Source organism: Amblyomma americanum, chromosome 10, assembly GCF_052857255.1.
Source record: "Amblyomma americanum isolate KBUSLIRL-KWMA chromosome 10, ASM5285725v1, whole genome shotgun sequence".
Lineage (NCBI taxonomy): Eukaryota > Metazoa > Arthropoda > Arachnida > Ixodida > Ixodidae > Amblyomma > Amblyomma americanum.
In genome coordinates, this window is record NC_135506.1 from 931,154 (window position 1) to 957,811 (window position 26,658).

General features: G+C 46.0%; 2 protein-coding genes across 4 annotated transcripts in view; both read left to right on the forward strand.

The window, feature by feature from the left end:
• Positions 1-26,658, forward strand: part of LOC144106489 (uncharacterized) — a 492,993-nt gene that overhangs the window by 142,369 nt on the left and 323,966 nt on the right. The window lies entirely within an intron of this gene.
• Positions 3,448-4,649, forward strand: LOC144107372 (uncharacterized). Of its 2 annotated transcripts, XM_077640365.1 has the most exons (3): positions 3,448-3,799; positions 3,871-4,041; positions 4,197-4,649. In XM_077640365.1, exons 2-3 carry the CDS (start codon positions 4,003-4,005, stop codon positions 4,452-4,454), a joined length of 297 nt encoding a protein of 98 aa, XP_077496491.1. In that variant the 5' UTR covers positions 3,448-3,799; positions 3,871-4,002; the 3' UTR covers positions 4,455-4,649. The 2 variants fall into 2 exon arrangements, with proteins under 2 accessions (XP_077496491.1, XP_077496490.1); XM_077640364.1 differs by lacking the exon at positions 3,448-3,799 and having other exon boundaries at positions 3,839-4,041.

Sequence of the window (26,658 nt, forward strand, 5' to 3'; positions counted from 1 at the left end):
CAGGGGATTCCTCCTTTCTGTTTCGTTCATACGCTTCGATCAGTGATTTGATGCTCCCCTGCTCCACGTGTTTTATAAATACTGTCGAAAATCGTACTCGAATATAACAACTTCGAATTCATCAATCAACACTATTCACAAATTAACGGCACAGCCATGGGTACAAGGATGGCCCACACCTACGTCAACATCTTCATGCATAGTAATAAGTAAATTTTTGAAAGATTGTCCCATTAAGCCCACCCTATACAAACGCTACTTGGATGACATCTTTTTAATTTGGACTGACACACCTCGTCCACCCCAACATATCTTTCACTTACACGTGCGCCCACACCACAATTAACTTCCTAGATGTTGAGATTTTGGTAAACGAAAGCTCACTCACCACCAGTAAACCGACGGACCGTCAACAATACGTACACTTCCAAAGCTGCCATCCTCGTCACTCTAAAACAAGCATCCCATACTCTCAGGCACATCGATCTAAAGGAATATGTTCCCAAGATGAAGACTTCGTAAAAAATTCCAAACGCATGCAAGAAGTCCTCATTAAGCAGCGATACCCGTCGCCATTGCCGACGATGCCATTCAAAGGACATCTAAACCCAACCGAGAGCAAATACTGGAGTGACGTCGATACAGCGAGCAAACAGACCATCAGGCAAATCTCGTACTCCCCTTCACCAGTAACCAGCCGCCTAACGTACGTAAACAAAATCTTCAAAAAAACATTTCAACATTCTCAAACAAAGCGAGCTAGCGCCTCGCCAAAATTTTCACTGCTCTCCCTCATGCAGTCTACAGACGACCGAAAAACATTCGAAACATTCTAATACACTCAGTCACATAAAGAGACGGTTTTGGGGTGTCGACCTTGTGGAAAAAGTAGATTCCAGGTCTGCAAACACATTACAAACATCAAGCTGTGAAATGAACACAGCTTCAGGATTCAAATGGAAAATTAATGACAACTCTGATTGGGATTTCTGCAACGTAATATACCTCCTAGGATGCAGTGTGTGCAGTACGCAGTACATTGGGCAGACCGTTAACTTTATACGAATTCGCTTTAATAACCACCGCGCGCATATTTTATCCCTACCTCCCCTTGTTAAAACACATATATTAATGAGAAAAACGACCCATTTGATGCAATTAAGTTAACAGTCCTACAGGGTGGGTTCCACAACAAAGAGATCTCGAGCAACGCGAGTCGTACTTTATTTACAAATTTAATAACAATTCCTCACGGCATTAATGAAAGTCCGGGTGTATTGACCTCCATCGCCCCTTGCAGAGCCAATGCTGACCTTAGGAATTCCGGCGCGACAAACCTCGGTCGTTTGTCGCCAGCGGCATCTTTTTCAAGCTTCGCTGCCCGCTTACACAAAGCTCTGAATTCATCCCCCACCCCTGTCTTGCCAGTTCGACGCACCACCTTGCCGAGCGCGGTGCAATTGAAGAACCAAGAACCCTTGATGGGCACAAAAGAAAAATACTAGAAAAAGGAGAAAGAAATAAAGAGAAAAAGAAAAACGCTTTGTCCCCTGCCGCCCAACGAGCTTGCGCGGGAGGCCAGCCCGGGGGAAAAAAGGAAAAACGAGGGGAGGGAGGGCATCCGGGCCCTCAAAGCAACAATAACAGACTTTGGCGGAGTCCCGGAGCAGATAAGAATCATAGATGCATGTACTGCCCGTGCCGCCGGCCAAAACGAGCAAACAAATAAACAATAAATTCAGACAGGGCAGGAGACGTTCCAGGAGCGTCTTCGGTACGAATAGTGAAGGCGGAATCAGCGGCGCAGTTAGCTTAACTACACACACGTGCACTGTGCATGAAACACACACACAAAGGAAAAAGAAAAAAGGCGGCAAAACATACGAGTTCGCGAAAGTGTCCTGTGGGGGGGTAAATGTGAATGGCAGGAGCATTTAATCAAGGGTTCTTGGTTCTTCAATTGCACCCCGCTCGACAAGGTGGTACGTCGAACTGGGAAGACAGGGGTGGGGGATGAATTATGAGCTTTGTGTAAGCGGACGGGCAGCGAAGCTTGAAAAAGATGCCGCTGGCGGCAAACGACCGAGGTTTGACGTGCCGGCACTCCTAAGGTCAGCACTGGCTCTGAAAGGGGCGATGGAGGTCAATAAACCCGGACTTTCATTAATGCCGTGAGGAATTGTTACAAATTTGTAAATAAAGTACGACTCCCGTTGCTCTCTTTGTTGTGGAACCCACCCTGTAGGACTGTGAACTTAATTGCATCAAATGGGTCGTTTTTCTCATTAATATATGTGTTTTGACCAGGGGATGATGGGTAGGAATAAGATATTTACTTATGCAAGAGTGACTAGCTATGAGCAAAAATTTCCGTGTTTCAATTTTCAAAACTGCGAACTTTGACCGCAGCGTCCCGGACAAATAATTCCAACTCCCGACCGCGTTTTTAAATTCATTCTAAACGGGGTACGTGTTTACTGGTACCTGCAGTGGTCGGCTGCGCAACTATATATATAAGCTATCGCGTGCAGCTGTCATATTATAAAAGAAAATCCGCACAAAACAAAAATTACGCAGCAACGGGCTGTGGCGAATGATTGCGCGCAATATTTTTTCGCGGGTTAGTGCTAACGAACAGTTTTGTTTTAAATCACGAGAGTTGTATCAAAAGCCTTTATATGTCGTCATTAATTACGATAGGTACGACGACACAGTGAATAAGAGTTTATATAGACTGTCGTCCTTCAAAGACCCAATGCTTTTCTCCTCCAAAACGTCGTGCAGAAAAAAACCGGACCGCCAAATTTTGACACGGTTGTACGAAATTTCTGCACTAACGAAAGCTATGAGTGTAGTCTCCTGCATGTAGAGAATGTAGAATACAAGGAAAAATTATAATATGTATGCTCTAGGTCAGGTTCATAGTCCTACAGCACTCGATTGTAAATGCAGGCACTCGACGGAGCGCTGATAGACGGGCGTGGTCACCTGTAGGCGCATTTGCGTGGCTTTGCATGGATAGTACGTGTTTAACCTCTCAGGTCTGCAAAAGCTGTATCGGGTCCGCCAGGCAGTGGCGATTATAATAAATGCACAACGAAGCGCGCCGTTCGAGCGCACTAAAATAATACACCAGCAGTTCAAGGATATCATATATAATAAAAATATAGAAATGCGCATGCAGTGTGTGAAAGCGCGGCGCATCAGGTGCGCTTTTTGAACCCGCGCGCGCTGTCAAAAACGTGGGGAATTCCGAGAAAAACCTAGGAAAAATATGTCTCTTCCCAACCGGACACAACGTCATAAAAATCACGTGGCCATGACGTCACGTGACGTTTTAGACGTGACGTCACATTTTGTTTGACCAATCAGCGTTTCCAACCCACCTGCACCGAAACGCTTGTGGTATTAGTCAGTTGAGAGAAGCGTTTCGGTGCAGGTGGGCTGGAAACGCTGATTGGTCGATGGGATGCGCTTCTCCGTGACGTTTTTCTGCTTCTCCCTCGTTCTCAACCGGACGTGGGTTCGCCGCGCCTCTCTCGGCCTGTCCCTAGAGTGCCTAGGGAATCGCTAGGGCCGGCTGGCCGGCCGCCGGGCGTGCGTGGTCTGCGGGCATTCTCTTCGTGAGCGTAGGCGGCGGCGCGCGCGTTTCGGAAGCTGTCCAGGTATGGCTTTTTTTTTTTTGCGTGGTGCGCTCGTCGGCGCAGCCAGCTGAAATTTCTGTACAGTTCTTGCTTCCACGACATTGCGACGACCCCCAAAATGCGCTGACCCGCGAGAAATCGCCAGCGACATAAAGGTACGCATTTTATCTCAAATTTCCCTTCATGAAGTGCTGTACCGCTTACCTACATGCCTTGCGCATTCCAGGACCTCGTTTTCCTGCTGCAGGAGCACGTCGTGCTGGTGTTCAAAATTTTGCAACTCCATTACGACGACCCACATAAGGTGCGGTTTGAGGACCGCCGGCGTCGCCATCTGAACCGCCGTCTGACAGCCACGATGAAGCGCTTGTCTGGCGTGCACGTTCTCAATCACGAGGTAAGGGTTGAACAACGTTTTCGCAAGTTTTCTCGTGCAGAACTCGCCAAATTGCGGCGCTTGTAACGTAACTTTTTTTGCAGCATCGTTTTTCGCAAGTTTTCTCGTGCAGAACTCGCCAAATTGCGGCGCTTGTAACGTAACTTTTTTTGCAGCATCGTTTCCTGGATGCTTCTGGCGAGCCGATGCTGTCCTTGTTTGCCGCAGACCGGGGCATCGACCAGATGTCAAAGATTATCGTCGCGGCCCTCGTCAAGATCTACGGACCAGGGATAGCGTCGGCTTCAAGGGCAAGACCAGGAGAGGTGTACGTCGTGCACCGGTGTCGTCGGTGCGGAGCCAAAGGGCACAAGACGGACCACTGCTGGGCCTACTGCTCACCGCGCCGCCACGCCGCTGCAGGTCGCGGTTGAAGTGCTCCTGCAAACGGCCCTTTTTAGGGCCACCTCATTGTTTCCTGGCAGATCGCGAGCGTCCCGTTTCGTGCCCGTATTCCCTCTCTGTCGAAATCGACGCCAGACATCAAAATCGCGCGGTGTGAGCTAGTAAATCGCTGGTAGAGACAAAAACTCGTGCTTGTATACAGACTTACCCATCTCCAGTGCGCCTTTGTTTATTTCCGTGGGCACTACCAACACCCTCTAAATACTTTCTTCAGGCCTCTCCAGGCCCTCCTTTCCACACGCGCTACGTCACGCCAAGTGTCCGGTCAGGCTGCTCACCAAGCGCGGCTCCGCTCCGCTCGGTTGTCTCCCTCGATGTGCTCGCGCTTGCCCGGGCAAGCACAGACACGAACGCAGTCTTGCAGTGAGCGTCTAGCTGCTGCTTGAGTCTTTCAGCCTGGCGTTGGGTGCATTTCCGTTCGCTCCTCGCACGGCTGTGTCTGTTTCGTGTGGCCGTTTCTTGTGTGGCGTGCGTACCTGTGCTAGCGCACGAATGGGAAACTGATTGCCTGCCGTGTAGCGAGTGCAACTTCGTGAAACATGGGCCGGTGCTGTGTTCCCGGGTGCCGCGGGAACTACCAGAATGGTCCCAAAGTACGTGTTTATTGCTTCCCAAGAGACGAAGTACGAAGAAAAGCCTGGTTGCGAGCCATTCCACGGAAGGATTTCACACCTACAGAGCATTCGAGGGTAAGACTCTGAAATATTGCTTAATAGGCGCTGGTAATTATCTTAGTTGTGAGCTGTCGCTCCCGGAAAGGCATGCTGTCTTTGTAGGCAATGATATCACTTCTTACACTTATGTATGAATTGTCCAGGAAGCATTTAGTTCTGTGGATGTGCATAAGGCTTGTGTAAAAGCTGTGTAAATATGTAAAAGCTGTTCACTATTCAGACTCTTTTTACTTAGTGTTTTAGGCAATGGAGAGTCATGGCGAATGGCCTTGCTTCATTTTCTCGTGCAGGTGTGTGAACTGCACTTCCACGCAGGCGACTTCATTACGACGTTGTCACACCAAGATGAACTGACAGGGAAAATAATAGAGGTGAAGCGTGACAGGCTACAGTTGAAGATTGATGCTGCGCCTTCTGTTTTTCCAAACTGCCCAAAATACTTGTCCTCAACGCCTGGACGGAGTGAATCGCCAGAGACGAAAAAAGCAAGAAGGGAAAACGCTGCTTTGCAGGAGGCTATGAGGAAGTCACTTCAGTCTAATGAGCTTGAACAGAAAAGAAACAAAGTTTCATCTTACGAGGAGTTCAAATCTAAGTTGCCTGGAATCTGCAACACGAAATTCTGGACCGTTTCTGTCGATGAGCAGTGCGTTAGGTTCCTTCTCATCGAGAATGATCCTTCACCTAATGTGAAATGCGCCTTGGTAGTTCTCCCTGATCTGTCACTTTCTGTTTTCTTGAATGGAGTGAAGCTTCTGTCGCTTCCTTCAGGCAGGATTCTGCCAGCTCAAGTATGCGACACCTCCAGCCTGTCCTTGCTGCTAGAAGAACTCGAGATAGGCTTGCATAATATACCTGAGGTGACGAAAGAGTCGAAACATACTAAAGTATTGCAGTTTGTCGGTTCACTGCTTGCAGACCTCATTGAGGACAGTGATACGACGAAAGAACAGTCTTCTTTGCTGAAATTTCTGGTTGAGCAGATAGAGCTTCTCCTCGCGAAACAGCATGTGTATAGCGCAGAGCTGCTGGTATTCGCCAGTATTTTGAATTCAATTTCTCCTCACGCATATCACTTCACAAGAGCTGCATCAAGAATCATTCTGCCCCATCCTTCCACACTGCGCCGTGTTTGCTCAAATTACAAAGCTGACCCTCTTGTGGAGCAAAATCAACCGCACTGTCTCTCCTACATCCGAGAACGAGTCAAATCAATGAAAGACCACGAGAAGACAGTGACCCTGATGATCGATGAGATCCACATAAAACCATACTTCGACTACAAAGGGGGCACAATAGTAGGATCGTCGGTTCATTCAACGGAACCAGCAACAACAGCCCATGTGTTCATGGTACAATCACTCCTTTCTGCAAACAAGGACGTCATTCACATATTACCTGTGAGCAAACTGAGCGCAGAAATTTTGCACGAGCATGCTAAGAACATAATCATTAATGTTGAGAAAATGGGGCTCAAAATTATCGCTGTGATAACGGACAACAATGCTCTGAACCGCAAGATGATGTCGTTATTTGCTACAAGTCCTCAGGTGAGCATTGTCTATCCCCATCCAGCCGATAACGCTCGCCCTCTTTTCTACGTGGTCGATCCTGTGCATCTCTTGAAGTGCATTAGGAACAATTGGATTAACCAGAAAAACCCTGGAACATGCCTCTATTTCCCTGAAATGGACTTGAGTGGAGCAATGCCCGAAGGGCCTCCTCGTATGAAAGCTGCTTCTTTCGCAGCTGTGCGGCAGCTTTATTCTTCAGAGAAGACGTCGCTTGTGAAGGCTGCTTACAGACTGAACGCAAAAGCCGTGAATCCAACCTCAATGGAGCGGCAAAATGTAAAGCTCGCTCTCGACGTCATTAATCAGTTTGTTTCAAATGCCCTCAGGACACATGGTTCCGCGTTCAAGATTCCTCAAGCTGAGTCGACTGCTCTTTTCATTGACGTTATCCTCACATGGTGGCAAATAGTCAATGTTAAGACCCCTTGCAAAGGCCAGAGGCTAAGGGACAGCATGCAAGACCCTGTAAGGTCTGTTGATGACACACAGTTAGCTTTCCTGAGCGGCGTTGTGGACTGGTTGGACGCTTGGGCAAGAATAAACATCACCAGTGGCTCGCTGACGAAAGAGACTCACAGTGCTTTGCGACTGACATGCTATTCTCTGGTAGAACTCTCGCGCTACTGCTTAGAAGAACTTCACTTCAAGTACGTACTGCTGGGCAAATTTCAGACGGATGCGCTAGAAGACCGGTTCGGCCGTTACCGCCAGCTGGCAGGATCACAGTACCACATTTCCGTGCGTCAGCTCTACGAATGTGAGAAGAAGCTTCGTCTTCAAAAACTTTTGACATTTCCACGCGAGGAAACAGAGTTTGAAGACGTAAGTGAGGATCTTGTCCCATGCAACTTTTCTGTGGCTGTCAGCGACGACGATATTACACACGCCCACTCTGACATGGATGCTATTGTCTACATTGCAGGATACGCTGCTCATGCTGCTTTAAAGAAGCTTTCATGTTCTGCTTGCTTCAGCACATTGGTGATTGAAAATCGAGAGATCGAAGCGGAAAATACTGCCATGATAGCTAACCTGTCGAGAGGAGGGCTGAAGTTTCCCCAGCCATGCACAGTTCACATGGTACTGATGACTAAACTAGTTGCAGAGAAGTTGTCTTTTGGAGCAACCGCGGAAGATTTTCTCTCCTGTAGAAATCAACGTGGTGTCGTGATTTCACAGACGATTTCCCTCCTGGACGAACACGACATTGAGACATGTGAAAATGGCCACACTGCACAAACTCTCCTGCGCTTGGTAGTACGCGTTGCAACCAACGTTGTTCTAAACAACTTTTGCAAACTAAGAAATGATGCCATACAAGGCAATGCGCAGCAGAAGGCCGCAGCCCGGAAAGCAGCAACGCTTAAGAAGAAGTAAGTTTTATTCCCAAGCAATAAAAATGCTTTGCGCACACTTCATTGCTGGTGTCTCGTCGTTTTTTATTGTAAGGGTCAGATTAGCTGTACAAATACTCAACAGCGCAACATTATTGTGAGTGTCATTATTGCTGTGTGTGAAAGCTTTAAGCAAAACACAATACAGAATAAAACTAACACAATGCGCAGTAGACGGTGTTTTTTTTTTCAATGTTCACGAACTTCTACTTTAACAACTAGATATACGCATGTGCGGTCTGTGCGGATGGATTTTACCGCACGGCAGACATCATGTACGTGATAGAACCTAATAATTAGATGATTAATTGAAATTAACTAATCAATTTTTTATTATAATGACCAATAATGCGAAATTGGCGGCCGTATGCTAAATTGTTTATTATAAAAAACTGTATTAGCAGCTCGAACTTTCTTGACAATAAGGTGTTCTGCAATAAAAAAAATATATAAAGCAGATAAAATGATAGCCTAAGGCGCGCACAAACTAGCGAATTTCTTTTCTGCAGCAACGACAAAAATGAAAATGAAGGAATCACTTATAAGGCAGCTACGTACGGCAGTACCCGAATAGTGCAGACGGGCGCGGCGCGCTGAAATCGCGGAGCGCGGGGCCTGCACGGTCCCTTGGCGTGACGTCACGCGGCCGGTGGAGAGGCCTTAGCATTGAGAGGGTGTTGGCACTACTCGCGCTTTGTAGAAATCGACGCCAGCCGCGAAATTTTACATGTTAGACCTCGCTACAGCATTAGCGCAGCGTGCCTTCGTCTCTTTACGTTCTAACTTTTATGCAGCGCACCTTTGTTTGCTCGCTACTTTTGTTCTTTTCAGTCGTTTCCTGAATCCGTCCAAAGAGCCGGGCTAAATGGATGATTATGGAACCACATGGCGATTGCACTGCATACAGCACGACTTTGGTCCCTGTGTTTTTAAATAAAAACATCAGATGTCGAAGGTCATGGTCGTGTCCGAGGATGGCTTCCACAGCTGGGGCCTAACCATAGGGACCGCACACGCTTTGTCGTCGTTGCCAAGTGGAGAGGCCCAAGATGGCTGGCATCCTTAATAAAGATCCCTTCTCGGGGCCGCTTTAGTGTTTCCTGGCAGATCACGCGCTTTCCACCCTGTGCACATGCTCTCATTTCCAATTAAAAAGGTCCTTTAATAACAAGATGTTGCATGGTACTTGAACAATAGCGGCTACAATGACAAAGGTGAAGAAGTGCTGGAGTTACACGGAAATAAAAAAGGTTGGGGGTGCCCACATAACAACCTGAAATGGATTTGGACAGGACTCCTAGTTAATTGCGTTTGGAAGAGAAAGACAAGGTTTAATTTTGCAGTGTAAGCTTGCTTCTCTAGAATGAACAGAGAACGTTGCCTCACACTGCTTGGGCCACCTTCCTTGACCCCATGAAAAAAAAAAAACAGGATGCCTCTGGGAAACTATTTGCGGAATCTCCGCCCCCCCCCCATTCAGGAGGGAAGGGTGGGTGGGGGGGGGGGGGGTGACGGCCTCCTCTTTGTCGGGCTCGGCGCGACGCACGATGGACAAGACTGCGAAAGGAAGGGGGCTGTCAGTGACGCATGTTCCGCGCTCTTCGCTTAGCCAGCGTACAAGTCCCTTCGACAGCCTGAAATGCCTTCGGTGGGCATCGTCACGCATGTCGAAAGGATTGTCATGCACGTGCGACCGCCGATAACATTCCTTGCAAGCTTATTCATTGCCGTGAAAATCACGTCCTCCCCGTATCTCGCCCCAATTTTTTTGAGCCGGTGTGAAATTCAATGGATGTATGGAATGCCCACACCACTTGTCTACGTCCACCGTCCTCTTTTTTACTAGCATGGGCCTCCCTCCTTTGAACAGGATCCTTTCGGAGATCTGAGCCAACTCAGATCAGGATACCCGGCTTCTTTCAGCCTCTCTACCTGCCCCAGGAAGCTAGCCTCCGCTCTGTGTGTACAGGATTTCCCAAGAGCTCTTTTAAGCATGAAGTCGCTATACCCGCCTTGACGAGTGTGGAATGCCCCTAACTGACGTTAAAGAGAGGTTTTTTTTTTGTCCTATGGTGATATTCCCAACAGACCCTGCTCTCTAGATAATGGATCCGGAGGTATAAAAACCTTTTTTATGGCGCAAGGGCATCTATGGCCAAATACGCCTTGACACAAGGTATTTTCTTTTTCTCAAGGTGGGGTCAAAGACTCATTTCCCAAGCATTTCACCCTAAATAAGCCGAGCACCAGACCAGGGAAAAGCTTGTACCCATTGTATCCCCGGTGGGTACCCGGCGGCACTGGGGATCGAACCCCGCACCTCCCGCATGCGAGGCGGATGCTCAACCACTTGGCCACCGCTGCGGTCGGTCTAAAAACTGTAGGGTAGCTGAGCTGGGTAGTTCGAAGGTGAATCGCAGGCCACTACCTGTATCTTTGAAGATTTTGACGACGTCCGGAACTGCCCTGGGAGAGTTCGACTTAAGAATGATTAAAAAATCATCGACGTAACGGAACACCTTTAGCGCGAGGTCAGCAAGATTTTGTGCCAGTTCTTGATCTATCCTGCTCAAGTAAATATCGCTCAAAACGGGTGCCACACGGGAGCCGATGCACACACCCGATTTTTGGACGTACACCTTTTCGCCCCGCCCAACAACGGTTGACTCTAGGTAAAATGATAGCAGCTCCAGGAAACTTTCTATGGAAACCCCCGCACCCCGCCACGAACACCAACTCGTCATTGTCTTTTACAATGCAGTCTTTCACTCTCTGCATGAGCTGAGCATGGGGTAGCGAATAAAATAAGTCCTCCACATCGATGCTGAAGGTAGAGTACTTTTTCTTATCCAGCCCAGGCAGGTACTTAACCACACTTGCGGAATTGTTCACCAAGAAAGGATCCGAAAGCTTGAGTGAGCTCAAATGTCGCTGTAGAAATCCCGACACAACATGCTGCCAAGTGTTGCGCTCGGATATGATTGTCCTGAACGTTCAGGGAATGTAATTTCACACCGGCTCAAAAAAGTTGGGGCGAGATACGGGGCGGACGTGATTTTCATGGCAAAGAATAAGCTTTCAAGGATTTGTAGTGCTGTGCGAAAGAAGCTCGAGCCTGAGAGCAATCGTGCTGGAGCTGAGTGCTCGATAGCGCACAGACAGAAAAGCAGGCTCACAGAGTGTAAGACTGGAGTCGTATACGAAGTCCCCCTCTCGTGTGGGAAGAAGTACATCGGCCAGACGGGTCGATGTATTAACGAGATGTTAGCAGAACATCGCAGGTCGTTGAAGGGCGCACCTTCCTCTAATCTCGCCCTGCACTGCAAAGAGTGCAAAGATTGCTTCCCACGATTGAACAAGACCAGCGTCTTGTTTAAACACAGGGATCAGGTTTGCAGGGAGTTGGTGGAAGCGTACCAGATCAAGAAGGAATCAGATGACTGTGTAGCATCACCATCTGTAGGCCTCATTGATGGGGAGATACCTTTTTTGCGCAGTTTCTTTAGCGCAAGCAGGCGGTGTGGAGCGCTAGCTTGGCAGGAGTGTGCCTGTGAGTTCGCTGTTTGTTTGTTTTGTATCTTGTCTCTGACGATGCGGAGATTGCTTTCAGGTTGTGATCAGTGGCATCACGTTACATGTGCCAAGATGGTGTGTGATAGGGTTTGCGCTTTCGGGTTTTTAGCATGTTTTTCGCGGGATGAAGATGCATATATAGGCCTTTTTTCCTTGAAGAAAAATCTGTTGATAGTCTGCGCTCGTGTCGTGCCTTCTTGTTCTCTGTCTTCGTTTCTTTGCGCAGTTAAACATGATACATACCCAGCTCCAGTGCGCCTTTGTTTGTCTCCGTAGCGACTACTTGCGCTTTGTGGAAATCCACGCCAGCCATGAAAATTTACATATTAGACCTCGCTACAGCATTATCCCAGCGCAGCGCGCCTTCGTTTCTTTGCGTTCTAACTTTTATGCAGCGCACCTTTGTTTGCTCGTTACTTTTGTTCTTTTCAGTCGTTTCCTGAATCCGTCCAAAGAGCCGGGCTAGGTGGATGATTATGGAACCACATGGCGATCGCACTGCATACAGCACGACTTTGGTCCCTGTGTTTTTAAATAAAAACATCAGATGTCGAAGGTCATGGTCGTGTCCGAGGATGGCTTCCACAGCTGGGGCCTAACCATAGGGACCGCACACGCTGTGTCGTCGTTGCCAAGTGGAGAGGCCCAAGATGGCTGTCATCCTTAATAAAGATCCCTTCTCGGGGCCGCTTTAGTGTTTCCTGGCAGATCACGCGCTTTCCACCCTGTGCACATGTTCTCATTTTCAATTAAAAAGGTCCTTCAAACCCTGCAGAAGGCTTGAATTAGCAACTGCTAATAACAAGATGTTGCATGGTACTTGAGAAAGAATAGCGGCTACAATGACCAAGGTGAAGAAGGGCTGCGAGTTACACGGAAATAAAAAATGGTTGGGGGTGCCCCCATAACAAGCTGGAATGGTTGGACAGGACTCCTAGTTAATTGCATTTGGAAGAGAAAGACAAGGTTTAATTTTGCAGTGTAAGCTTGCTTCTCTTGACCCCATGAAAAAAAAAAAGGATGCCTCTGGGAAACTATTTGCGGAATTTCCGCCCCCCGCCCCCCGGCCTTTTCTTTGTCGGGCTCGGCGCGACGCACGATGGACAAGACGGCGAAAGGAAGGGGGCTGTCAGTGACGCATGTTCTGCGCTGTCATTAGGACGAGCTGCCCGGCCTCTCCGCGGCAGCTCCCCTTTGAACCCCCCGCCTGTTCAATCGGAGGCGGGCGACGGCGGGGTGGTGTTGAAAAGGAGCGCCCTTGGGGTCAAGTGCCCCACCCCCCCCCATAGAGACAGAGACGGCCGAGCGCTTTGAATCTCGCGTATTGTTCGCGCCCGAACCGAACAAGACGCGGCTGAGACCAATTTGAGTCAAACCAGGTCCAGATGTGGCGGTGGCCAGCCGGTTTACCGGCTTCGGGCTAAGCCGCGCGCGAGCAACGCGCAATTCCCCTGGAAGGTCAAGACAAGCGGTCATGCGGGCACAGCGAAAGCGCCTCGCGACAGACGATCTGGCGACACAGCTAATTGAATACAGCGGGAGCGGCCGATCGTCAGCGAAAATCAGTCGCACGTGTGCGCGCGATATGCAGATATGCAGCTAGTGGTGCTCTTGTAGCGTGTTTCGTCTTTGTTACTGTTTGCATAGGTCGTGATCGCTTATGCATCTTTTTCGAACCTCAAACGTAGTACTTGCCCAGAAGATGGCACGATCAAAAATGGCAGATGGCAAATGGGGCAAAAAGAGAACATTAAAAAAATAATCGCTTCACTAGCAAGAAGGACAGTGGTAAACCGGCACGATAAAGCGCAAGCTTCACGAAAAATGGTGAGAGGATCGGTGGTGAATCCTTCGATGTAGACGGCTCAAGTACAACTGGCTACGTCTCATCGAGTTTTCTCTTCCCTGCAGCTTCATGCAAGATGTTGCTGTGAACAACATATCTAATGCACGTGCAGCAGGGGATTCCTCCTTTCTGTTTCGTTCATACGCTTCGATCAGTGATTTGATGCTCCCCTGCTCCACGTGTTTTATAAATACTGTCGAAAATCGTACTCGAATATAACAACTTCGAATTCATCAATCAACACTATTCACAAATTAACGGCACAGCCATGGGTACAAGGATGGCCCACACCTACGTCAACATCTTCATGCATAGTAATAAGTAAATTTTTGAAAGATTGTCCCATTAAGCCCACCCTATACAAACGCTACTTGGATGACATCTTTTTAATTTGGACTGACACACCTCGTCCACCCCAACATATCTTTCACTTACACGTGCGCCCACACCACAATTAACTTCCTAGATGTTGAGATTTTGGTAAACGAAAGCTCACTCACCACCAGTAAACCGACGGACCGTCAACAATACGTACACTTCCAAAGCTGCCATCCTCGTCACTCTAAAACAAGCATCCCATACTCTCAGGCACATCGATCTAAAGGAATATGTTCCCAAGATGAAGACTTCGTAAAAAATTCCAAACGCATGCAAGAAGTCCTCATTAAGCAGCGATACCCGTCGCCATTGCCGACGATGCCATTCAAAGGACATCTAAACCCAACCGAGAGCAAATACTGGAGTGACGTCGATACAGCGAGCAAACAGACCATCAGGCAAATCTCGTACTCCCCTTCACCAGTAACCAGCCGCCTAACGTACGTAAACAAAATCTTCAAAAAAACATTTCAACATTCTCAAACAAAGCGAGCTAGCGCCTCGCCAAAATTTTCACTGCTCTCCCTCATGCAGTCTACAGACGACCGAAAAACATTCGAAACATTCTAATACACTCAGTCACATAAAGAGACGGTTTTGGGGTGTCGACCTTGTGGAAAAAGTAGATTCCAGGTCTGCAAACACATTACAAACATCAAGCTGTGAAATGAACACAGCTTCAGGATTCAAATGGAAAATTAATGACAACTCTGATTGGGATTTCTGCAACGTAATATACCTCCTAGGATGCAGTGTGTGCAGTACGCAGTACATTGGGCAGACCGTTAACTTTATACGAATTCGCTTTAATAACCACCGCGCGCATATTTTATCCCTACCTCCCCTTGTTAAAACACATATATTAATGAGAAAAACGACCCATTTGATGCAATTAAGTTAACAGTCCTACAGGGTGGGTTCCACAACAAAGAGATCTCGAGCAACGCGAGTCGTACTTTATTTACAAATTTAATAACAATTCCTCACGGCATTAATGAAAGTCCGGGTGTATTGACCTCCATCGCCCCTTGCAGAGCCAATGCTGACCTTAGGAATTCCGGCGCGACAAACCTCGGTCGTTTGTCGCCAGCGGCATCTTTTTCAAGCTTCGCTGCCCGCTTACACAAAGCTCTGAATTCATCCCCCACCCCTGTCTTGCCAGTTCGACGCACCACCTTGCCGAGCGCGGTGCAATTGAAGAACCAAGAACCCTTGATGGGCACAAAAGAAAAATACTAGAAAAAGGAGAAAGAAATAAAGAGAAAAAGAAAAACGCTTTGTCCCCTGCCGCCCAGCGAGCTTGCGCGGGAGGCCAGCCCGGGGGAAAAAAGGAATAACGAGGGGAGGGAGGGCATCCGGGCCCTCAAAGCAACAATAACAGACTTTGGCGGAGTCCCGGAGCAGATAAGAATCATAGATGCATGTACTGCCCGTGCCGCCGGCCAAAACGAGCAAACAAATAAACAATAAATTCAGACAGGGCAGGAGACGTTCCAGGAGCGTCTTCGGTACGAATAGTGAAGGCGGAATCAGCGGCGCAGTTAGCTTAACTACACACACGTGCACTGTGCATGAAACACACACACAAAGGAAAAAGAAAAAAGGCGGCAAAACATACGAGTTCGCGAAAGTGTCCTGTGGGGGGGTAAAGGTGAATGGCAGGAGCATTTAATCAAGGGTTCTTGGTTCTTCAATTGCACCCCGCTCGACAAGGTGGTACGTCGAACTGGGAAGACAGGGGTGGGGGATGAATTATGAGCTTTGTGTAAGCGGACGGGCAGCGAAGCTTGAAAAAGATGCCGCTGGCGGCAAACGACCGAGGTTTGACGCGCCGGCACTCCTAAGGTCAGCACTGGCACTGAAAGGGGCGATGGAGGTCAATAAACCCGGACTTTCATTAATGCCGTGAGGAATTGTTACAAATTTGTAAATAAAGTACGACTCCCGTTGCTCTCTTTGTTGTGGAACCCACCCTGTAGGACTGTGAACTTAATTGCATCAAATGGGTCGTTTTTCTCATTAATATATGTGTTTTGACAAGGGGATGATGGGTAGGAATAAGATATTTACTTATGCAAGAGTGACTAGCTATGAGCAAAAATTTCCGTGTTTCAATTTTCAAAACTGCGAACTTTGACCGCAGCGTCCCGGACAAATAATTCCAACTCCCGACCGCGTTTTTAAATTCATTCTAAACGGGGTACGTGTTTACTGGTACCTGCAGTGGTCGGCTGCGCAACTATATATATAAGCTATCGCGTGCAGCTGTCATATTATAAAAGAAAATCCGCACAAAACAAAAATTACGCAGCAACGGGCTGTGGCGAATGATTGCGCGCAATATTTTTTCGCGGGTTAGTGCTAACGAACAGTTTTGTTTTAAATCACGAGAGTTGTATCAAAAGCCTTTATATGTCGTCATTAATTACGATAGGTACGACGACACAGTGAATAAGAGTTTATATAGACTGTCGTCCTTCAAAGACCCAATGCTTTTCTCCTCCAAAACGTCGTGCAGAAAAAAACCGGACCGCCAAATTTTGACACGGTTGTACGAAATTTCTGCACTAACGAAAGCTATGAGTGTAGTCTCCTGCATGTAGAGAATGTAGAATACAAGGAAAAATTATAATATGTATGCTCTAGGTCAGGTTCATAGTCCTACAGCACTCGATTGTAAATGCAGGCACTCGACGGAGCGCTGATAGACGGGCGTGGTCACCTGTAGGCGCATTTGCGTGGCTTTGCATGGATAGTACGTGTTTAACCTCTCAGGTCTGCAAAAGCTGTATCGGGTCCGCCAGGCAGTGGCGATTATAATAAATGCACAACGAAGCGCGCCGTTCGAGCGCACTAAAATAATACACCAGCAGTTCAAGGATATCATATATAATAAAAATATAGAAACGCGCATGCAGTGTGTGAAAGCGCGGCGCATCAGGTGCGCTTTTTGAACCCGCGCGCGCTGTCAAAAACGTGGGGAATTCCGAGAAAAACCTAGGGAAAATATGTCTCTTCCCAACCGGACACGACGTCATTAAAAGTCACGTGGCCATAACGTCACGTGACGTTTTAGACGTGACGTCACATTTTGTTTGACCAATCAGCGTTTCCAGCCCGCCTGCACCGAAACGCTTGTCCAGGGAGAGGGCGGCTCGCCAGACCGCAAAGGGCAAGTTACAAAGAGCCACGGAAACGGGAGAAGAACGAGAAGTACGGCTTGCCAAGCGACGTATGCTTCGCATCCTAGGCTTAACCATAAGCTAAGCCAGGCCATTTTTTTCATTTGCAGTAATAAGAAAGGAAGTAATAACTGAATTAAACGCAAACAATATTTACGGTGGCTCTATGAAATCTAAAAAAAAAATTCTTACCTTTGTAATTTTTAACAGAGAAAACTTGCAACGCCACAAATTCTCGCCAAGACCTAAGCTGTGTTTATTTCTCCACATGTTATACAAACTTTCCTTTAGGAGAGATGACAAGCCAGATTGCCTGAAACAATCTACGTGCGAAAAATTTTTTTCCGGTAAACAAAAGCAAAACAATAGAAAATTTAGACAAAAACATTATTCACGTTGGCTGATTTGATCTAAAAAATATTTATCTTTGCACCTTTGAACAGAGGGCACTTGCAAAGCAACAACTTCTTGCTTAGTGCTATGTTTGGTTTGTTTCTCCATACCTTATACAATGTAATATGCAAGAGAGATGACTTGCTAACTTGTCTGAAGCAACCCTACTGAAAGCAGGAGAAGAATAATAATAATTGGTTTTTTGGGGGGGGAAAGGAAATGGCGCAGTATCTGTCCCATATATCGTTGGACACCTGAACCGCGCCGTAAGGGAAGGGTAATGGAGGGAGTGAAAGAAGAAAGGAAGAGAGAGGTGCCGTAGTGGAGGGCTCCGGAATAATTTCGACCACCTGGGGATCTTTAACGTGCACTGACATCGCACAGAACACGGGCGCCTTAGCGTTTTTCCTCCATAAAAACGCAGCCGCCGCGGAGGAGAAGAAGCGTCCATCGTATCTTTCTGCTCAATTCTATTTTAGTTTCCAGAAATAAAACCAAACTAATAGCAACATTAAAAAACTTTATTTACGGTGGCGCATTTTATTCTTTCGAAAAAAAAAACGTACTTTTGCAACTTTTAACAGAGGCCACTAGCAAGACTACTTCTTCGTACTAAGGGTTAATTTAGTTCTGTTTTCTAAAAGAGATATGACAAGTAAAATTGCCTGAGACAATCTACCTGCAAAAGGTTCATTTAATTTGCAGTAAAGAAAACCAAGTAATAGCAAAATAAACGCAATCTTTATTTACGTTCGCGGATTTCATCTAAAAAATATTTATCTTTGCAACTTTGAACAGAGGGCACTTGCAAAGCAACAACTTCTTGCTAAGTGCTATGTATGGTTTGTTTCTCCATACCTTATAAAAAGTAATATGCAAGAGAGATGACTTGCAAACTTGTCTGAAGCAACACTGCTGAAAGCAGAAGAAGCCTCCATCGTATCTTTCTGCTCAATTCTATTTTAGTTTCCAGAAATAAAACCAAACTAATAGCAACATTAAAGAACTTTATTTACGGCGGCGCATTTTATTTATTCGAAAAAAAATACGTACTTTTGCAACATTTAAAAGAGGCCCATAGCAAGACTACTTCTTCGTACTAAGGGTTAATTTAGTTCTGTTTTCTTCAAGAGATCAGACAAGTCAAATTGCCTGAAGCAATCTACCTGCAAAAGGTTCATTTTATTTGCAGTAAAGAAAACCAAGTAATAGCAAAATTAAACGCAATCTTTATTTACGTTCGCGAATTTCATCTAAAAAATATTTATCTTTGCAACTTTGAACAGAGGGCACTTGCAAAGCAACAACTTCTTGCTAAGTGCTAACTTTGGTTTGTTTCTCCACACCTTATAAAAAGTAATATGCAAGAGAGATGACTTGCTAACTGGTCTGAAGCAACCCTACTGAAAGCAGGGGAACAAGCATCCATCGTATCTTTCTGCTTAAATTCTATTTTAGTTTCCAGAAATAAAACCAAACTAATAGCAGCATTGAAAAACTTTATTTACGGTGGCGCATTTTATCCTTTCGAAAAAAAATACGTACTTTGCAACTTTTCACAGAGGCCACTAGCAAGACAACTTCTTCGTACTAAGGGTTAATTTAGTTCTGTTTTCTACAAGATATACAAACTAGTCAAATTGCCTGAAGCAATCTACCTGCAAAAGGTTCATTTTATTTGCAGTAAAGACAACCAAGTAATAGCAAAATTAAATGCAAACTTTTTTTACGTTGGCGAATTTGATCTTAAAAAAATAATTATCTTTGCAACTTTGAATAGATGGCACTTGCAAAGTAACAACTTCTTGTTACGTGCTATGTTTGATTTGCTTCTCCATACATTATACAAAGTAGTATGCAAGAGAGATGACATGCAATATTGTCTGAAGCAACTCTACTGACAGAATGAGCTCAAGCTTCCCTCGTATCCTGACTGCTTAAAATACATTTTAAACTTGAGTAAATTAAACTAATAACAAAATGAAAAACAAACCTTAGTTAATGTGGCATCTTTAAAAAAAAAAATTCGTACCGATGCAACTTTAATAGAGGGCACTTGCAGCGCTGCAACTTCTTGCTAAGGGGTAATTTACGTTTGTTTCTCCACCTGTTATACAAATTTTTATGCAAGAGAGATTACATGCCAAATTTCCTGAAGCAATGCGCCCGCAAAAATTGTATTTTAATTTGCATTATTAAAAACAAACTAATCGCAAGCATTATTCATGATGGCGCAATTGATTTAAAAAAGTACTTCAATTTGACTTTCGGATCGTTCGGCGAGGTGCGCTTGTAAGTACGGCGCTGCCAAGCCGTGCTAATACGCGCTAATGAAGTCGTAGAAAAGCTCAGCATGCTCTACGTGCATTAATATATACACGTGTTCGACGTTCAGTATTCGAATGAAGGGCTAAAAAGCGACACAGCTATAATAACATGAATTCATAATTACTTGTTCGAGCGCCGCCACCGTGTAGTCGTGTTGACGTGACTTAATAAGGGCTCCCACAGGGATCGGCCTTAGGGCCGCTCCTGTTCTCAATTTATATAAATGACATCTAAGTATCTCTTGAATTATACGCCTGTTTGCAGATGACTGTGTTTTGCATATAAAAATTAACAATGCTAGCGACGCTGTTCAACTCCAAACTGACTTATCCATGCTTGCATGGTGTTTTGGAAAATGTTCATCTTTGCGTATTGGACGAAAACAGATCAAAATTCAAACTCATTATTACATAAATAATATGTTGCTTAGCCAGAGGTTTACACACAAATACTTGGGTATTATATTGTCGAACGACTGCTCACGGGATGCACATGTGGATTACGTGGTTACCAAAGCTGGTAGGGCACCGAATTTCATTCAGCGAAATCTAAGATTTTCACAGCCAAACCTCAAGAAAAGTGTTTTTCTGTCCTGTGTTCGTCCCATTATGGAATATGCCTCTACTGTATGGGACCCTGCACAGCAATTATTGACTAATTGGAGAAAATTCACAACAGGGCAGCAAGATTCGTCTCGGGCAGGTACAGGCGCAGGGATAGTTGTACTACAGTAATGAATAATGTCTTGACGTGGGAAAGTCTTGCTGCTTCTAAACGACATGACCATTCTTGTAAAATTGGGGAGTACCGTCCCAGGACGAACTTGTTCGCGAATTCATTTTTTGTTGAAACTGTGCAAGAGTGGAATCGGCTTTCGGAGGTTCAAGTGTGCGCTGTAAACGAAGACGTGTTTTTTTGCCAATCTGTGACCCCCTGCGGGCGATGCGGGGCAATTCTTGAATAAAAATTCAAGTGCGAACTTTTCGGCGTGCGTCGTCTGTTCGCGCTTAAGTTTAGGCAGTGGTTTATGACGCTTCATTCACTCGCTGCAAGTTGGCCTGTTGTTATTGTCGCAGCGCGACTGCTACAGCGCGGAGCTGAATATTTGATGTACCAGCAATCGCTGCCCAACATTACGTGCGAACGCTCTTTGCAGCAGAATGGCTGCGAAGAGAGCTTATATCATGCAAATCCTTGGAGGAATTTGGGTACTTTTTCAACACCGGTTGCGCCGGTTCAGTGTTAAGAGCGCTCGGCGACTGAGCCGAAGACTCGATCGGGTTCAATAACGTGGCCGCGCGTTTCGATGAAGGCGAAAGGCAAGAGTGTGCTGTGAAATATATCAGACTCTCAGGTGGTCGAAATTAATCCAGACCCCTTAACTACGGCGTCCCTCACCGACAACGTGTCGATTCGTGACGTGCCCCACAATTTACAATTTTTTGCTCTTTTTCTAGTCTTTGCAAAGCTTTCATGTGCACTGCATCGGAGCTGCAAGGGTTTCAATTGCCGCGCGGTATCACGTGAGCTGCCTTTACCTACAAGCAAGGTAGTACACCGCGTTTTAGATTCTGTGCTAAAATCTAAAGAAAAAAATTCAAAGGAAAAACGGCATAAGAAGACAAAGGTTATTGCAAACCTAGGAATCTCAATTCGCATTTCGATAAAAATATAGAAGGCTCGCTCACACACAGATCATGCAAAGTAGCTACCTGTGTAGCTTCCAAGTTTTCTCTAGTCAATTTATCTCTGCTTCTGGCAACGACAGAGCATTTATCCAGAAATGGCACGCACCCGCACTCCTTGCAGTGCACGGCCATGTTGCTGCCCGTCAACGACTTCATGCTGTTATTGTGTTCACGAAGCCTTTCGTTGAGGCACCTACCAGATGTCCCACGTACTGCTTCCCACAGGACAGCGGGATGCTGTAAACGACGCCCTCAGTGCACTTAACAAATTTTTTTCGGTGACGAATGTTACACTGCGGATAATGGGGACGTTCGGCGGGCAGGGCCCTTTTGCAAATGGCACCTAGTTTATCGGGGACTGTAAAAACCACCTGGACATTGGCCTTCTTTCCTATTTTCTTTAGGTTGTGCGACAGACCAAGGATATAGGGGATGACAGCTGTCATGCCTTGCGTTTTATCTGTCATTCTTCCTTCTTTCTGAAGTTTCTTCTTAAGCAAACCTTCAGCCACTGAAACGCAGATATCATTAGGATACCCTGCTTCGAGGAATCTTCTGAGTTGTACTTGAAAGCTGTAGCTGCTAAGGTGAGGGCATGACTTTTCGAGAGCATTTGGCATGCATAGGTTAATGATGCCTCGTTTTACGAGTTTTGAATGAGCCGACTTGTAAAGCAGAAGGGGTTTGTTAGCTCGGGGTGAATAGCACCAACAAACGTGATTGTCCATGAACTTAAGGCGGATGTCAAGAAACTGGATCTCCGAGTCAGTGGGAGTTTCACTAGTCAACGTTAGCGGGAGAAAGCACCCTTGTACAATGGCAAAAAGGTCCGCTGAGACTTGCTCAAGGAGCGAAGGAGTACAGTCAATAAGGAATAAAAAATCGTCAACATATCTAAAAACATTTACCACACATGAAGTGGCAAGTCGAACTTGAAGAATCCTATGCAAGTGTGCAAGGTATAGGTCGCTGAGTACAGGGGCCAAGCAGGACCCAATACACACTCCCTGTTTTTGAATATGAGGAGTGCCCTGCCAATTAATTAAGGTGGAGTGGAGATAGAACGAAAGCAATTCCAAAAATTTTTCAACAGACAGGCCAGATTAATTTTGAAAAGCAACCGCACCGTGATGAAGGATGGATTCTTCAACAATGCTGAGTAGGTTATCATGGGGCAAAGAGTAATACAAGTCTTTGACATCAATGGAAAACCCGAGAAAACTCCTGTCAATCAGAGATTTCACAGCACTAACCACTTCGTTTGAACTTCTTACAAGAAATGGGTCATAGTCGGAAGTTAGCGCTCGTGCTGTGTGTTCTGTCTTCGTCCGTCGTCTTGTTTTTGCGCTCCTTTTCTCATGGATGCCTTAGCAAGCATGCACCGAGACTATATGTGGCTGAAAAGCTCTACTAATGTGCGTCCAGGGCCTTCATGGGCAAGTGGCACAGCAACTATGCCAATGTCCACTTAATGATGCTTTGGTGCATGTATAAGAACCTTGCTCACACACACGCAGAATTAACCAAACATAAATACGCACTGCAATGCAGTGCCTGCATGGTGGTGGGGGACATTGCGTGCCATATGTACATCCGTTGCAGCTCTGAATGTTAAGAATTCCTGTTTTTGATTTCCCAATGCTGGTTGCTACATTACGTAGACAAAAAAGAAAGTACTAAAATAAATGCTTTGTTTTATGGGGTCTCTAGAAATATTCAGTAGATTCAGAATGTAATATCAATGTCTCGTCCCATCAAGGCAGAGGGCCGTTGCGGAGGTATTAGAATATCGGTTTGCGAATTGTACAGCGAGTTATACATTCTTCTTTTTTCCACAGTATTAATTTGTCTGAAAATGTTTGAGATGTTGTTCAAGTAAAATATCTATTCACATTGGTAATTGCTGTTTGTACACCAACAGAATTATCTCTTTTTGGTTTCCATGTCCCCTCTGGGGAAGCTGCCATTCTTTAAATTATATGCGTGCTGATTATGGCTGATATAGTGTGACATTTCGTTTCTGTTAGGTCAGCTTCAGCAGGAAAGTGAATCTTCGGACAATAGACACGATGTGAGCAAAATTACAAGCTGTCAATACAAAATAATCTTTCTGTATACCGTATACTTCTCTTAATATCGCAAAGGATATCTTGGCAATCAAATAATGCCCTTTGAACATCAATTTGTGCAGGGAGTGCTGCATCCACAAACTCCGAGTTCTGTTCGAACACCAGAAAAGAGAAAACAAGCGGTGGTAAGTAAGGCAGGCAGGCAAGGTTAACCTGAAAACAACATACAACACCAGAGCTTTCACATGTGTGTGTGTGAATGGCTTATTTCTGGCATGTTTTTATTACTGTAACCTATTTACAGCGCATAGGTAAGGGGTCTTGAGTGAATGGATCAGCTTGATTTTACACCCATGACTCTTGCTAACACACTTTAAAAATTTGTATGCCTTTTTTTTATCAATAAACCAATAAATTTTTTAGTGTGTGTGTCCTCCACATCAAGCTGAGAGAGCCCCTGCCAGATCTCTCGGCTTGGAAATGGGTGTCCAGCAACACAAGCAATGGCGAGTGCTAAGGAAATTTTTGTTGCTGCACCTCAGTGCCAACCTCCTGCGTGTAACCTCTGAAAAAAGTATGTGCGGCTTGAACCGAGCAGCTTGTGATCGTAGAAGGTGACTAAATTTTGATTCTGCTTTATAGGTTGACACTCCGGAGAAAGCTTTCTTGAGAGCACGTGCACCAAAGTTTGACTCAGAGCACATAAAGACTTGAAAGCAGATCAAGCGGCTGCAGCAGTCTAGGAGAAGACCCCAGAAAAAAAACGCTTGAATCGAACGCTGTGCTTCAAATTCTACAGAGGCAAAACATCGTGCTGAAGGATCAGGTGACAGTGCTCGACACCCTTGGAATAGCCAATCAACACCTCCCTTAAAGACGGATATCCAAGCGCTCTGGCCGGGATGTGCCGAGGCAATTTTCACCTGAGCTCAGGGCCTTTGCGCCGACACTCAATTCCTACCCGCCACGAGCATACTATTACGCGAGACAGGTCTTCGACACCTGCTTGCCCCGCCAAAGAACACTGCGAGAGTGGTATCAGACTGTAGATGGCAATGCTGGCTTTTCAAATGAGGCATTCAATGCTCTAAAAATGAAATGCACCAAGAAGAGCATCCGAGGCCACCAAACTGTATGCAGTCTGATGACTGATGAAATGTCAATCAGGCAGCAGGTTCAGTGGAACGGGGGCAATTCTGAGGGGTTTGCTGACAAGGGCACAGGAGTTGATGGTAACTGCCTGCCACAGGCAAAAGCTGCTTTTTGTTGGAATGGCAGTAGCCATTAACGGACGGTGGAAGCTGCCGCTCTGATACTTTTCTGTAGATGGCCTTGTCGGGCGAGCAGCGAGCTAGTTTAGTTATATACACAAAGCCTGCTTCTTGTCCACGATGCTGGGGCAATTGTTGTAGCTCTAACGTGCGATGGAGCTCCAGCAAATATAGCCGTGTTACAGGAGCTGGGTTGCAGCTTCAAAAATTTAGACCAACTGAAGATGACACTCTCTCATCCTGCCACCCAAAAACCAGCGGCAGCATTTCTTGACCCTTGTCATATGTTAAAACTTGTCAGAAATGCTCTAGCGCACAAAAAATCTCACTGACAACAAGGGAAAGACGGTGGCATGGCAGCATATTGAGCGGCTACATACTTTGCATCAAAAAGAAGGGCTTCACTTGACCAACAAGCTGCGCAGAGCGCATATTGAATGGCAGAGGCAGCCGATGAAGGTCAGGCGTGCGGCCAAAGTTATGAGCACTTCTGTGGCCACAGCACTTGCTGAATGTCGAGTGCTCAAAGTAGAAGGTTTTGCCGACTCTCAGCCAACTGAAGAATTTTTGAGGTGCATTAACAACACTTTTCATGCGTTAAATTGAAGGACCGTACACCAAAACGGTTTCAAGAAAGTTTTAAATGAGCAAGATTTCAAAGATGTTGAAGCCATGTTTAGAGCCTCCATCATTTACCTCTCATCACTGAGGAAGTCTACCAGTGGCCACAGAATGATTGAGGCGGCACGAAAAACGGGATTTTTAGATTTCATTAGATGTACGAAAACTTACTTGCAATCTACAATTTCACTTTCATGGAATAGAAAATCCTCAAGTATATATCAGCCCACAAAATTTGTCAAGACCACCTGGAAATTTTTTTCGGACTTATCAGATCCCACGGAGGCCACCAACTACTGTGCAGTTTCGTGCTGCCTTCAGAAAAGTAGTAGTTCGCAATGAGCTCGCTGGTGCAGCAACAGGGAACTGCTTGCCTTTAGAAACTGCAGCAATATTGTCCTGCGGCAGTGCTATTATAGCTTCAGCAACAGAGACACTAAACGCGTCAAAAGACAGGAGGCGTATTTTGGATGCGGACACTGCTGTGCAGCACCAAGTAGCCAGCGTTCACGACTATATCTCACATCCAGATCATATTACTGAATGGGGAGACGTACATGGCTGGTTACGTTTCACACAAGTTGCATACTAAGCTGATGTGTGAACAGTGCGTGGCAGCGTTGTTTGCATCTCGGCCACAGGGTAGCACATATTCTTTCATTCAGAGAAAAAGTAGGGGAGGGCTGAGCAACCCATCAGAGTGAGAGTGTAATTAAAATCTGTCGTAAATCTGAGTCTCTTGTTCGATTGCCATTGAACAGTAAAACCTGTCATCAAGAACTTTGTTAACTGACCTTGTGCATGTAGTTTTGGATTCATTCCAGCAAAGGGATCTGTTTCTGGAGCTTCATGACCACATATTTCCGCTTGAAGATCATTACGTCCTTCTAGTGCAGAGCGTTGCAGGGTGCTTTTTAAACATGAGGCTCTATCAAGCAGGCAAGAAGGTCACAGAAAGCTTCCAGGATAGCCATAGTCATGTGTGACAAATTTTTAGGAAGCTTACCCAGTTTAAGGGCTAGTAGCGGGCATATAGCTACGAGTTCCTTTCCGAAACTGTGAGGCAAAGGAATGCATGTCCAGTGGAGCATCATGTGGGAGAGAGGGGGAAGGGGTTATCATCATATCAGGAGGGTTCTGGCTATGTACTGTGGCCAGTAGTTTAATCTTGCAATAGTCATA

Bases quoted from the DNA above. Each gene is read 5' to 3' on its own strand.
- LOC144107372 (XM_077640364.1), top strand. From the start codon at position 3,853: ATGCCTTGCGCATTCCAGGACCTCGTTTTCCTGCTGCAGGAGCACGTC. The intron at 4,042-4,196 runs GTAAGGGTTGAA...CTTTTTTTGCAG, and splicing joins TGCACGTTCTCAATCACGAG to CATCGTTTCCTGGATGCTTC.